Source organism: Alexandromys fortis, unplaced genomic scaffold, assembly GCF_014885135.2.
Source record: "Alexandromys fortis isolate MF-2015 unplaced genomic scaffold, M_Fortis_MF-2015_v1.1 scaffold_86, whole genome shotgun sequence".
Taxonomy (NCBI): domain Eukaryota; kingdom Metazoa; phylum Chordata; class Mammalia; order Rodentia; family Cricetidae; genus Alexandromys; species Alexandromys fortis.
Genome location: NW_026067965.1, coordinates 4,003,545 through 4,018,173, shown reverse-complemented (window position 1 = coordinate 4,018,173; position 14,629 = coordinate 4,003,545). Strand labels below are relative to the sequence as shown.

Sequence of the window (14,629 nt, the reverse complement as noted above, 5' to 3'; positions counted from 1 at the left end):
CAGAAACCCTGTAGAAAAGGAACCGCTTCTTGTTTCTTCCTCTTTCTTGGTCAGAAGAATCGCACCTGAGTTCTACTGACAGCCTGGGTAGCAACTTGACATTTTAAATACTTAAAACATGACACACCGTTGTCTCCTTTAAGAATTAATCCAGCTGGCCTGTCAATCACTCACCAGGCCAGGACTGCATCCCTGAGGAAAGCTGGTGAAGACAGGCTAGGGAGAGGGAAAACTAGTCACACACACACACCCCCCTTAGGGAGATAATACAGTCACTTGCCCTTCCAGAAGGCCCTCCCTGGGGCAGTTGCAGGACTTCCTTCCTGTAATCCTTCTCACAGCACTCTAGAGTCCTAACTCAGGAAAGAGTAAATGGTCCCTGCCCCTGTTTTCTTTTTCTTTCAGAGAGCACGCTCTATCAAGGCCCCAAACTCTCCTGACCTGAGGCTGTCTGAGCAAGCGGCCTAGCACGCAGTGGCCTCCCTTAAGCCATGTTCTTCCTGGGCACTGCAGTCCCTGGGTCCTCACCAGTCTCCGTAGATGTCCTTTCGAATACTCCCAGACCCCCCGAAACTCTCTTAGCCTCATCTTACTCTGTTTCTGATCTCAGGGTGCACCCATGTCATCCCGCCTGACTCTAAGCAGGCCCCTGTTACTCGCTGGTCACCAAGGTCTTGCCCTCGGCTTCCCTCTATACCGTGACACTTCCCAAGTCCCGCCAGTTCTAGCCCTACACGTGCTACAAGCCTTGCTTCTTGCTGTCCGGCTCCGACCTGACCAGGGCCACCATGAACGTGCTCCTGATTGCACTCCGAGACATTTTCCTTTCTCTTTCCATCCACTCTCTGCACAGAAGTCAAGGGTAAGAATGAAAACAGAATCGAACATGGCTGTGCCTGCCTGTCACCCTGGCATTTGGGAGGCAGGCTGCAGGGGAGGTCAAAGGCCCTCTGGGCCTCCTGCAGACCCCCCTTGCAGCCTCGAGCTTGTTCTCCCATCTTGGGGACCGTAGTCTGTGCCCAGAGCCTGCAAAGACCAAGAGCTGGAAACTTCACCCCCAGGGTAGCGATGTTGGGGACAGGACCTGTGAGAGCACTGAGCACTCAGGACTGGAGTGGTGTGGTTGTGGAGGGAGTGTCTTTGTTCCAAACTGATTGCCCCTCCACCTTCTGCCATGGGATCATGACCATGTAACACGGAGGACTTCCCAGACTCCAGAAAAGAAAAAGGGAAAATTGTGTTCGTCTGTGTGTTTGTTGTTTGCGGTTTGTTTGCATTAGATACGGAGGTTTGTTTTAGCTCATGGTTCAGGGGACACACTCCTTGCGAATTGTGGAAGAGGGCAAGGGACTTGTTGCTGGGACAGCTCGGCTCCCATCAGTGGCAGTAGGAGGATGCTTGCTCCTATTGCGGTGGGCCAGAAAGCCAAGAAAGGAGACCAGGTGTTCCAAATTCCTGGTCTTTATTATCCACGGCCCAGTCTAATATTCCACTGCAGCTGCACAAAGGGGCCGAGGTGAGCAGTGAGCAATGAGGTCTGTCCGGCCTCTGGCTCCAGGCGCTGTGCATTGCTCCTGGTTCAGCCCAAGGCACGCCCTGGAGGGGTTGGTTAAAGCCCTCGGGGGGCCATTGAGCTGTGCTCCCCCCGCCAAGAGTCCTCTCCTCATCCCCGTCCCCCCAGAACAGAACCCTCCAGCCCCTGAGCTGAGAGCTCTGTATTCAAGGTTCCCGAGAACACAAGTGTCCCTTCCAGCCTCCTGAAAGGGTGCAGTGAGACTATGGCATTAGTGACACTGACGTCCACGGGCTGACACTTCTTCAGCTCACCCACCAGTCAGTCGCCACCCCAAATGCTTCTTACAGATTGGTTTTCCACCCACAAAGCTGTATATTTTGAGACAGGGTCTGATGTAGGCCAGGCTGGCCTCAAATTTGGAGCAATGCTCCTGCCCCAGTCTTCTGGGTGCAGGGCAATATAGCTGTTCATCACCAAGTCTGCTGGTCGCCTTTTCTTTCCCCCACCTGAAGTATAGCATGCCTACAGAAAAAGACAGATTATAATGGAGAACTGAGTGAAGGTTCAGAACACGAGCGCCCAAAAGAACAAGTGAACAAGAGAAGAGAGAGCTCTGCCCTGTAGGAGCTCCACTGTGCCTGGCTGGCTCACCCTCGGAAGACACCCTTCCCTGACTTCTGGCCCCAGAGATCCATCCCACCAGTCTCCAAGGAGGAAATAAATGAAACTTGGCCTTGGGCAAATCTGATTCTGCCTCTCCCAAGAGTCTGCAGGCTTGAGCACCAGTTTCTGGGCTCCATGAAATGAGGCACCGTGGTTAGCTGTGACTTGCTCCTTTGGGATCAGGTAGCCTGCCTTCAGAGAGATCCAGGACTTGCTCCATGTGGACGAGTGCTGTGGTGTTCTAGTTAGCCTAGTTAGTCCTTGTCCTCGACGCAGCCTAGTCACCTGAGATGGCAGCCTCAGCGGAGGAATTGACTAGATCTGGGAGCGTGGCTTTTTGTTTTGTTTGCTTGTTTGTTTGTTGTTGTTATTTTGTTTTGTTTTTCAAGACAGGAACTCCCTCTGTAGACCAAGCTGGCCTCGAACCCATAGAAATCCACCTACCTCTGCCTCTCGAGTACTGGGCATTAAAGGTGTATGCCACCACTGCCTGGAATGTTTTTGGTTTGGTGTATGTGTTGGGTGTGTGTGTGTCAATTGCCAATTGGAAAAGAAAGACCCAGCCTACTGCTGGTGATACCATTCCTAGACAGGTGGTCCTGGGTTGTATAAGAAAGTTAGTTAAAACAGGAGGTGGTGGCACACACACCTTTAATCCCAGCACAGGAGGCAAAAGCAGGCAGATCTTTGAGTTCGAGACCAGCTTGGCCTACAGATTGAGTTCCAGGACAGCCAGAGCTACACAGAGAAAGTCTTGGAAAATTAAGAGAGAAAGCTAGTTAAGACTGAATCTGAGCAAGTACTGTTTCTTCATGGTTTCCGCTTCTGATTCCTGTCTTGATCTCCCTCAACAACGGTCTGTGACCTAGAAGTATAACAAATAAATCCTTTCTCCTCCTAAGGTGCTTTTGGCCAAGGCAACAGGAAGGAAACTCGAACTCTGTGCAATGTCCCAGGCTTTGAGGAGCATGCGCAATGCACCTGTCCTTCTGCCCACATCTTCTGAACCACATGAACCAGTTTGGCCTCCCTGAGTCGTGGGGTCAGTGCACACACTTGGGTGGGCCCCATCAGCTGCACCTGGGCATCCCGGATGAGTGGTGACTCCAATCTTCTGCAGGCCTGTGACAGCCATCTTGGTTCTTCCACACGGGGCACACTCCCCACCCTATGTGCTCAGGACCGGCCTCCTGTTACTTCCTGGCTACCAGGCTTGGCCCTGCACTGATCAAAGTGCCTGCTGGCATTCTGCCTCTGTCCGTGGCCCTCAGGTCCGGTGTTGGCAATGCCAGCACTGAGTCTCAGAGTTCCAAGACAGCCAGGGCTACATAGACAGACCCTGTCTCAACAGCAAAATAAAGCCAAAAGTTCTCCATGCAAAAATGAATGTTTTTAATTCTGTTCCTGGACTGGGTCTTCTGTTTGTGCTGAGGGTGTTGATTCGCACAGGGAGCTGCATCATTTCCATTTCTCAGATGAGGACACAGGTACAGAGGTTAGGGATGTCGCCCAAGTCCCATATCTGGAAGCAGCCGAGCCACTCAGACATATCTATGTTTGTTTTGAAGATTTGTTAGTTTGCTTTGAGACAGGGTTTCTTTGTGTAGCCCTGGCTGTCCTATAACTCTCTCTGGAGACCAGGTTGGCCTTGAATTCACAGAGATCCACCTGTCTCTGTCTCCTGAGTGCTGGTGTTAAAGGTGTGCCCCACTACCACCCAGAATTTTTAAAACATGTTTTTGAATAAAAAAAATAAATAAAAGGGAAGGACATGACTGCTCCTAAGTATGTCCCCAAAGACCTGAATCAAACACAAGATGGAAGCTACCTCAGGGACAGTCGTGGGGTGGGGCTAGCCAAACCTTCAACCTGCAATGCAAGATCCAGAAAAGCTAGTTTCAAAGTTGGTGGTTCAAACACTGCTTTGGTGTGGAAACCATTGCTCTAACAGGAAAAGGGTTGCGCCATAGGCCCAACGTTGCTATCTCTGGCCAGGGAGTGTGGCTCAGATAGCCGGCAGCTAGAACCAGGTGAAAGGGGGTCACCTGCCCGGTGCCCTGCACTTGAGGCTGGAGAAGGGTGGGGGCTGCTCTCATGGTGAGAAAACACCCTGGCATTGTAGCTCATGACCCCAACTGCAAAGGTCTGCTGTGGGAAGGCACTTGTCCCTCTTGCAAAAACAATTGGGTAAGAGGCATGCCGACCAACAAAGCCACAGGAGCAACCACAGGCTTTTCTTTGTCTCTTCCAGGACAACAGAGAACTGAGATGCAGTGACCTGTGTGTCTCCCATTAAGGTCAATCTACTACCCATAGCCCCATAGCCCCCAAATCAGTACCTCCATTGTGATCAGGGCCTTAATCATGATGGTTGGTAAGTCAGGCTGTGTGAAAACCGTACACACAGAAGCTGTCCTTTAGGTGTGGATTTTGCCAGGTCTAGTAATGTGCGGATTAATCTTCTCTGAGGCTGGGCAGTGGCAGCAGCGACAGCCCCATGTATCCCACAGCTCCATGTGGATCACTAGACTGTGGTCCTACAGCAGGCTGAGCTGCATAGGCCGTTCAGTTGCTTTCCACTGAGGGCATTTCCAAATGGTGATGGCTTTATAGCGACAAAACCCCGTTATAAACAGGGGAGCATCTGGACCTTGAGCATTCTCTCAGTCTGAGGGACCTGGGTACCCGTGTTTGACACCTGTACCTGGAACTCCCTTACAGTCATTCTTCTCCCTTTCCAGTCTGTCATTCATTCTCATCACTTGGGCCTGTCACTTTGTTCTTGATCTTATTTCTCAAAGAAAACAGGGGGTCCTTACACTCTAATTGAGCCTACAGGCCCAATTAAAAACAACTCCATATACCTCAGGGATGGACCAACCAGTCTCCTGTCCACTCGTTCACCAGCGGGGATTACCCCCAGGCAACTCCAATTTAACATGCCTGTATTCTATCCTCTCAATACAATCCTTGCTATCTTCCACCTGCAGCAATAGGCCTTCCGACCCCCACATCTCAGTCCTAGTAAGCACAGAGCAGAGAGACTGTAAGGATGAACTGCTGCTCTCCTCGGCCACCCACTCACCCAGCGTTCTTGAATATGGACGAGGCACTGGGGAAGAGCAGCTGGGGCACAGCACTGGGTAGGAGGCTGACCCCTGCCCTTGAGGGTTTACATCCCAAGAGGAAACAGACAACTTAAAGACAAGGTGTTCTGGGGCCTTGAGGAATAGGAAGGCTGAGAATGGCTGGGAGCTGCTGTTCCACATGGGTGTGTGTGTGCACACATGTGTTAACAGACTCTGCCCCTCTGGAGGATAGCAGGACTGAACTGGACTGAGGTCAGCTATGTCCTCAGTTTAGAAAGCCAAGAAAGGATGCGTGCTTCACGCGCCTTTAAACTGCAAGCCCTTGCTGTCAGGACAGCTCTAGGGGCTGGGGCGGGGATAAGTCTTTTGCTCAGAGGCTGGGGAGAGGCTGAGTCTTTTGCTGAACTTGTTTTCTTAAACTGCGACCTGCATGGGGCTGGAGATGGCTCAGCAGTTTGGAGCACTTGCTACTCTTCTAGAGGACCCTAAGTTTGGCTCCCAGCACCCCAAGTCAGGCGGTTTACAACCATTTAACTCCAGCTCCAAGAAATCTAATGCCTTCTGGTTTCTGAGGGCACCTCCGCTCCCCATATAAAAATACTGACCTACATGAATATCTTTCCTATTTGGAAAGGAAAAACTGAAATGAAAAAGAACTCTGGGAAGGATTAATCATTTGCATCGAGCTGCTATTTCCTCAACAGCCACTCTGCCAGAAGGTGCAGGGGAAGAGCACTTTAGAACTTCCGAGAAGGTCAACACTTGACCTTGAGGTTTGGACCTAGGTGAGGCCTAGCCTGGCAGCTCCCAGAGAGCTAGCTCACTCTGGGTGATCAGTGCACTGAGAGCAGTGGGCATCCAGGACATCTGATGGGCGCAAAGGTGGCCATGACCCTACTCTGAGTCTTTACTTCAGGTACCTGTCCCCGAGTCCTCTCTAAAAAGACATGGACAGGCCAGGCCACAGACTGGGCCAGGGACCTGGTTTGAGCCATTTCTCCTGGTTTCTTTTCTGAAGCTGAGGTCATGGAGAATAGCTAGATTGCCTCTCTAGTGGTGAGGGAGGGCTGGGTCTGTATGTGGTAGAGCATGGATATTCTGGGCTTGTGACTCAGGATATCCTCAATGTAACAAGTATGGGGCCATGGTCAGGCTTGGAGGAAGTGATCTGTCCAGCGCCCTGTAGAGCCAGCATGACCCTGGTGAGTCAGGGGTGGAAATGTCCTTCAATCTTCCACACAGCAAGCACCGAGTCCACGGCTCCAAGCTGCCAGTCAGATGCTCATGGCCCAACCATGAGAGCATCATTAGGGAAGCTCACAGTGGAGCACAGAGAGCCTCTCTCTCAGTTGAGGACCGAGCTTGACCTCATGGAGCATGTACACAGAACATGGGCAGTGGGAGGGCTCCAGTTTAACTAGTGGCAGTGAGAAAACCTGGGAAGCCTCAGTGTAAATTCTCCAGGTCCAGGATCCCAAAGCAAACACAAACCCAGTCCCTGGCTGCATAACTAACGTCTCAGAGCAAAGGGGACACTCCTCTCCAAAAAGACCAAGGACTTCCCTTAACTACTCCACGGGAAAGTACACAGAGCACGGAGTACACGCTTGTAATATCAGAATTTTGGAGGTGAGGCAGGAGGATTGAGAATTTATATTACAAAGTGAGACCTTGTCTCAAAACACATAGAAGAGAGGGAGGTAGTTTGATCTCAGACTATGGCTTTGTTGATAGCTGACAAGCTAGCTGCAAGTCATTAGCAATTAACTAACTAACCAACTAATCCCTCTAGGATGACTAGAGGAATGGAGTTTTCCAAGTCCAAATCCACACTATAAAGGGGATGGTGCAACCCATTGTCTGGTGCTTGCTTTTGCAGCCGACAGTGCCAGGCCATAGTTTTTGGAGAACAAAGTTGTTTCCAGCAGGCGAACGGCTGAAATCTAAACTACCTGAAATCCCAGTTCTTCCCACTCAATGGTGCCTCAGTCAATAGCAAGCACACTTCAGAACACTGTGGCCCTCAACAAGACACACTCCAGGTAGCCTCATCTCCAGAGGACCCTCCAGCTCTTAGGCTGGCTATCTCTTAAAAAAAAAAAAATCAAACCTTGGGGCTGGAGAGATGGCTCAGAGGTTAAGAGAACTGACTGCTGTTCCAGAGGTCCTGAGTTCAATTCCCAGCAACCACATGGTGACTCACAACCATCTGTAATGAGATCTGGTGCCCAGAACACTATATACATAATAAATTTAAAAAAAAATCAAACCTCTCTTTATAAGTGTCTGAGAGTATTTCTTTTATCTTTTTTTTTTAGATGTATTTATTTATTATGTATACATTGTACTGCCTGCCTCTGCCTCTGGAGTACTGGGTGGGTGTGCCACCACTGCCTAGCTTCAAAATAAAATTTTTTTTGTTTTTTTTTTTTGTTTTTTTTTTTTTTTTTTTTTTTTTTTTTTTTTTTTTTTTTTTTTTTTTTTTTTTTTTTTTTTTTTGTTTTGAGACAGGGTCTCTCTGTCCTGGAACTAGCTCTTGTAGACCAGGCTGGCCTCGAACTCACAAAGATCTGCCTGCCTCTGCCTCCCGAGTGCTGGGATTAAAGTTGGGCGCCACCACCACCCGGCTTCAAAATAAACCTTAAGAAAATAAAATGTCTGTGGCTAAGACTGTTATGGATCTTGCTCATGTCATTCTACAGCAGATGCGGTTTCTTCATTCCTACTCCATATCCAGCCATTGCAAAAGAGGCCTGAATGTACTAAAATGGCAATAAAATAACAATAAAAATAAATGCTTCAAGAGCATTAGGGATTAGGCATTAGATTTTGTCTCAGGTCTCATCTCCAGCAAACTGCCCTTTACTGCCGCGCCAATAGAAGACTGGAAGGATGGGGACAAGACGCTGTAGGCAGCGATGGGGTAGAATGCAAAGCCTCATGGGAAAATGAGAACCCCTGGGTCCTGACACATGGTTCTCTAGGATCATCAACAATATCCCAAGGCAGTGGGAGAGGGACTAGGGGTCTGGCCAGCAGGAGGAGGTCCTGGGCTGAGATGCAGCTGGAGGCATGGAGAAGAGGGCCTGCCCCCGCAGCGTTAACTCCAAACCAGGCACAAGAAGAAGACTCAGCACGTGTTAACGTTTACAGGTTTCCAGAAGTGCAGGAGAATGCTGCCCAAAGGAGTCCAGTGTGCTCACTGCAGGACGCAGAGTGGAAATACACAGCAGTGTGGCTAGCATGCTGCAGGCTCAGCCCACACAGCACCTAGTTCAGGCTCTCAGCTCTAGAAGCTGAGACTGGACAGCGGGCTTCTGAGCAAGGGGAAATGGTTCATCATTCACAACACAGTCACTGAACCTTCTGCTTCCAGGAAGACAGCATATTTCCAAGTTGGGACGAGTCATAACTCTGGGAGGATCCAACCTTCATATTCTACAGACAGCAGTCTCTCATCTGAGAGAGGGCTGTGTGTGTGTGTGTGTGTGTGTGTGTGTGTGTGTGTGTGTGTGTGTGTAGGAGTACCCTCCCTATTGGCAGGGGTAGTGACATGCACCCAAAGTATGATTTAAATTGTGCCCAGCACACAGAGGCCGGTGACAACGAAACTGGGACTGTGTCCTTGGGGAAGGTGTACTCTGCAGCAACTGTTGACCAAAGGCTTGGCTACACAGAGGGATCCTAGGAACAGAGGCCCTAGCGAAGCCAGCGCACCCTGCACCACCTACCACTCGCCACACCTGACATCTGAAAGGCTGGTCCTTCCTTCTCCCTGGTCTCTTACCCAGTGACTGATACAGGATCTCAGAAGTCCTAGGTGTAAGGGAGGAAGTCAGGCCCTGGGAAGCAGGTGGCTTGTTCCGCAGTCCCCAACCCTGAGGGCTTGTGTGGGAGGCAAAGGAGCAGTGGCTTAGTGCACTGATGTCTCCACGGCCATGTGTATCAGAGGGCAGCAGGATGGCCAGGCAGTGTGCACCAGCTCCCTTCCCACTCTGGGAAAGGCTTAGGGTCCCAAGTCTCTAAAGGCTCAGCAGGGTTCTGGTTCTGGATGTGACTGCTTCGTTCATCGAAAGGACCCCAGTCCAGCCCAGTCCTCCACCTTCACACAAACTGGGACAGGTTGGGAACTTTGATGTTGAGATCGCCAATGTTGATGTTCCTCGGGATCTCAGGAAGGTTGATGTTCTTCACAGCAGACACGGCCCTTGCAGGGGCTGCTGAAAGGCCACCCTGGGAACAAGGGGAGGAGACTGTCAGTTGCTTTCCCAGGGACATCTGTTTAAATCTTAAACTAGATGATGTAGATCTGAGGAATTCCGAACAGCACACACAGAAGAATTCACATCCCTCTGCCTCAAAGGCGGTGGACAAAACCCATTTAGATAGCTGGAGCTTGGCACGGAAACCACAGCCTCTGCCTCCACCCCACTGCATGGTCTGCAAAGGGGGCTGTGTCTGATGCAGTTTTACAGCCGCAGCATCTAACAGTGCTCATGGCCCATGGCAGATGCTCAATAAATGATTGCTGAGGGACTCAGATACGGTTTACCCAAGTCTTAAGTACTGAGGATACTCCATTTACAAAGCAAAACAAAATGAAACCCTTTCCTCAAGAGTCCGCCTCACAGAAAAGCGCAAAGTTAAGGAAAAAGAACGTCAGATTTAGGACACCTGCTTGCCAACTAGTGTGAGCTGTCATGTGGCAACCATCTGGGAAGCACAAACGCTGGGAAAGCTGCATAGACACAGAGGAGGGTGACCACCCCCAGGCTCATCCCGGGAGTGGAGAGGGAGAAATGACGTGCTCAGAAATTCATCGTGCCCTAAAGGACAGCTCCCAGGACACTCATTCCCACTCCACCCAACCCTGCACGGCTGTTGTGGTTTCCAGACCCCTTGCCTGACTCACTCACTGTGCCTGGAAGCACTCACTTCCCAGTCTGCACTCCTCAGAGAACTGCAGCCAGAGCTGTGACTAGAAAAGCTTCTCCAACAGGATTAGCAGTCCTCACAGGAAGAACGCCTGGTTCCGTAAGCCAGGTCCCATTACACAGAGCAAAGAGACCCTCGAGGACACTCAGAGATGTCACCGCTCTACTGTTCCTGCAGCTGCGAGGAGGTGCACCTCTGACCCTGCTCACCGTGGGACAGGCCTGGCTTCACCACAAGCCCCTCCATCAAGCCTGGCCACATGAGGATGGGGTGGGTATGGTATTTTCTATTTTGTTGGTTTTTTTTTTTTTTTTGAGACAGGGTTTTTCTGTGTAGCCCTGGCTGTGTAGATCAGGCTGGTCTCAAACTCAGAGATCCACCTGCCTCTGCCTCCCTGGTGCTGAGACTAAAGGTGTGTGCCACCACTGCCCAGCTGGGTACGGTATTTTCAAATCAACATTATTGTAGTTTTATAGAAGCCTCACTGAAAATAAGGAATCTCGAATTTCTAGAGACTAAAAGATACCATGAGATATGGCTTCTGGAAGAACAGATGCGCAAAAGCACCAGAAATGTGGGCTGTAACTATATTCCAGAAGCTGTTTGCTCTTTCTGCCATCTGCCTATCCTTTAAGCCAGACATCTCAAATTGCCCTACCTGTTTAATGCTTATACTAGCCTTCAAGTTAATGTGAACCAATCAATAAAGACAGTGAGAACCACCCCCTAAGGACCCAGAAAAACACAAGTCACACAAGGTACACTTTCCTCCCTCTGCCCAGTGCTCTCTACCCAGCCAGGACACAAGTATAGCTACTTTCTTACCTCCGACTTCTCCAGCCTGTTTTGAGCTTCAATTTGAGCCACAATTTCATTCATGTTTGTTTCCAACACCATCCCACCCATCACCACCTCCTGAAGGATGTAGTGGACCTAGAAGAGAGGCAATGAGAAGACTCAGCACAGCACAGTGGTTTCCTTTGATGGCAGCAGAAGAGGGGTCAGACAAGCCACATTTTGATCCATGCTGGTGGCCATGTCAGAGGAGCAACAGGTGGCAACTGAGTCAGGAGTCGGCTCACCAGAATGCAAGGCACTGATGCGCGAATCTCAGAGTTATGGCCCTGAGGGCTTCTGCTCCAGAATGCCTCACGCTACTGCGTGCCTTTACATACAGCAAAGGCATTTTCTTCTGGTTTCCAGCATGGTGTGAATGGGTGTGGGGTTTCCCCACTGCCTTTAATGTAGTGTGATTATCTCATAGAAATCTCTTGTTCTGCTGGGCATTTTAATCTATAGATTATTGTGAAGACAATTTCCTCTCAAGCGGAACTTTTCAACTGAAGCTATGATTTTATAAATAATAGTATTAATTTAAATAGAATTTTGATAATTCAAGGTTTTAAACAAGTGTAGTAAGGAATTATGATTGAACATTAATACAGGTAAAAGTAGGATAAGGTGTTGTCCCGTCCCTGATAAAGCAGGGGCTGCAGAGGATAGACAATAAGAACAAGGAAGCATCACACAGCTAGGATTTAAGAGTTTTACTTGAGGATTTGTATAGACTGTGGTGTAGGTTAATGATTAAGGAAAACAATCTAGTTCCAGGAGTTAGCTCCAAGTCTTTCTGATATTGGGAAATGTGTTCATGGGTTTTGGGCACATCACAGCTAAAACAAAAATTTAAATTGACTTCAGGTAAGTAAAAAACAAAGAATTAGATGGTTACTTAAGGAAACTCAACAGCATTCTAAAATGAACAGCAAAACAAATAGTCTGTTGTCGGCAATTATAAAAACTGCAGCCTGTGTAAACGGCTATGGCTGAAACGCTCTGATCTAGAGACGTCTAAACGGGGAACACTAAGCTGAGTGTGCGTTCTTGGGGATAATTAGGTTTTCACCTGTGATATACAAAATATTTACTCATGAAAGGGAAATGGAAACATGTTGTTTTTTTTTACTTATATTCATTGTAATCATTCACTTTAAAAAACAGAATGCAAACATGTTGTAATTTTTATATTGCTGAAAGATTTTGCTGGGGTATATGAGCTGTAGGAGAAAAAAACACAGGCACATGGGAGGGAAACACCAGGGTAGAAGAACAGAGCAGAGCAGAACAAGCAAAATGAAGAACTAAATTTTGTCCCTCAGAAAAATACTCATGTGTCTGTGTGTCTGTCCAGTAGTTCATCTGCTCTGCATCTCCTCTTCAGGTTCTCTGAGCTACTGAAGGCTTGCCATTCATCAGCACCCCAGGTGAGAGCCTGCCGTGTTGGAGATGTGGGTGTGTTTTTCACCAGCCCCATAGTATTAAGTTTCACTCCCTACATAGAAAAGTCAACTGAGGTCAGTCCACCGACTCAGCTCCCTTCAATTCCTGAGCTGCCGAGGACTGGTCCTTATGGGAGCAGATCCACACTCAGCTACCTCACTAGTGAGACCACGAGGGGCCTCTGCCTTTTGGTTTATGGCTTCGTGGTCTTCTATTAGCAATGGCAGAGGGACTGGTGTCCTCAAGACAGTGAGGTGATGGCTGAGGCTTTCAACTCAGACAGGTGGTGTTTAAAGTCTAGCCCTGCTGTTGTTAGCTAAGTGGTCTTTGGCAAATTATCTTCTCAAAGCTTCAGCTTCCCTCCAAAACTACAGGAGTAAATGGCTGGGTAAGATAACTAGATGGAAGACTAGACATAAACACTTTGGCTGCTGCCTGGACACACTGGCTCATACAAAAGAGATGTTTTCCTATCACCCGTTTGCTGCCATCACACTGGCGGGCAGTGAGAAACAATCCCCAGCTATGGAAACGGTCCCCATCCAAGCACCATAAGAACCACATAAAATTTTCTTTGTGCAAGGCTCACACTGGGCTCAGGCTCCACCCATCCAGTGGTTCTCTGGGCAAAGCTAAATCTTGAAGCACAGCTGTAATGGAGCAGAGGCAATTCAGCCACTGTACAAGACAGCAGGAGAGTCCTGGCGGTGAAGACAGAAGTGCTCACTGGGCCTAGAGGGTGGCACTTCCCATTCCTTTGCAGTACTGAGGCTTGAACCTAGGGCCTTGTGCAAGCATTTTTCCCAGCCCCTCTTTCAACTTTAAAATTATTTTCTGACTCATGTATCTCAGACTGACTTCAAACTTCTGATCTTCCTGCCTCTACTTCCCAAGCAGTAGGATTACAGGTATGTGCCACCATAACTGGATTATAGCCATGGGAACTCAGCCCAGTGCTATGTACATACTAGACAAGCACAGCTGACCAATGTCCCTTGGGCTCATCTTTCTGAGAAATATTCTTGTTAAACTGTTCAGGATAGCCCTAGACTCACAATCCTGCCTCATTTCTCAGCTGGCTGGGATTATAGGTCTTGTACCACTAGGCCCAACAAAGCACTTCAAATTCCAAACCAAATCATACCAACAAGACTTGTGTAATGACTTTCTGACAAACCAGGAAGGTGTTGTCAAGTACAGAACTATTGGACCAGGCCACAGGAGGCCAGAAAAGGCCCTGGGAAAAGCAAATCAGCTACAGGAGGGGGGTGAGGGGGGGTGGTTACAAAGCTCATGGGCCGGCCTGTCTGGGACAGCAGCTTTATATAAGAGGGATACTAAAGATAAGACTGAGAAGGTAGCTTGGGTTTGAGCAAGGTGCCCTAGCCTTGATATGGTGTGTACTGAGACTGCCTGTATGTCTACATTCAGAGGCTAGAAGAGGACACCAAGTATGCTGCTCTATTGTTTGCTCTCTGCTTACTCCCTTGAGACAGGTTCTCTTACTGAAGCTGGAAGTAGGCAGGCAGCCAGCAAGCTGGAGAGATCCTCTCATCTCCACCCTCCAGAGCTGGGGTTGTAGGTCATGTGACCTTGCCTGACATGGACATGCTGAACTCACATCCTCAGGCTTGCACACTATGTGCTATTACCCACTCAGCCATCTCTCCAGCCTGAGACGATTCTTTGTTGAGCTTTCCTGGATACTGTAGCATGTTTCTGGTCTCTGAACACTAGCTGCCATAGTTCCCCTCCAGCTAGGATGACCCAAGGTCTCCTCAGACATTGCTAAAAATCTCCCATGGGACAGAGTCTTAGTTTAGACCCCTGACCTTCAGTCTCAAGTCAAGTTTCAATTTGTTCTATGGTACCAAGAAGTTGAGGAAAAGATGTGTTTGCATGCTTCCATGCATTTGATACAAGGAGTTCTTCTCCAGAAAGAAGGCACTAACACATATAACTGGGATTTGTCCTTTGTCCTGGGGGAAGGAGTACATTTTGGAGTAGCCCTGTAAGTATACCCATTTACTAAGTCTTAACAAGACTTCCCAGCTTTCTCTCTTTTCTAAATTATATACAATATATATTACCCATATTATACATTAATATATATCTACATTAATATATATCTCTATAAAATTTAATA

At 48.7% G+C, this 14,629-nt stretch overlaps 1 protein-coding gene across 2 annotated transcripts in view; it reads right to left on the bottom strand.

Annotated features, from left to right (window-relative positions):
- Nucleotides 1–3,574: 3,574 nt before the first annotated feature.
- The window catches only part of Ap3s2 (adaptor related protein complex 3 subunit sigma 2), a 43,044-nt gene continuing 31,989 nt past the window's right edge, over nucleotides 3,575–14,629 (bottom strand). Inside the window, exons 6-7 of one of the 2 annotated variants that reach the window (XM_050153948.1) lie at nucleotides 11,029–11,136; nucleotides 3,575–9,501 (exon numbers count right to left, since the gene is read on the bottom strand). In XM_050153948.1, coding sequence (XP_050009905.1) covers nucleotides 9,373–9,501; nucleotides 11,029–11,136 — 237 coding nt within the window. In that variant the 3' untranslated portion in view covers nucleotides 3,575–9,372. The remainder of the gene's footprint in view (nucleotides 9,502–11,028; nucleotides 11,137–14,629) is intronic. The other variant, XM_050153950.1, reaches the window with a different exon arrangement.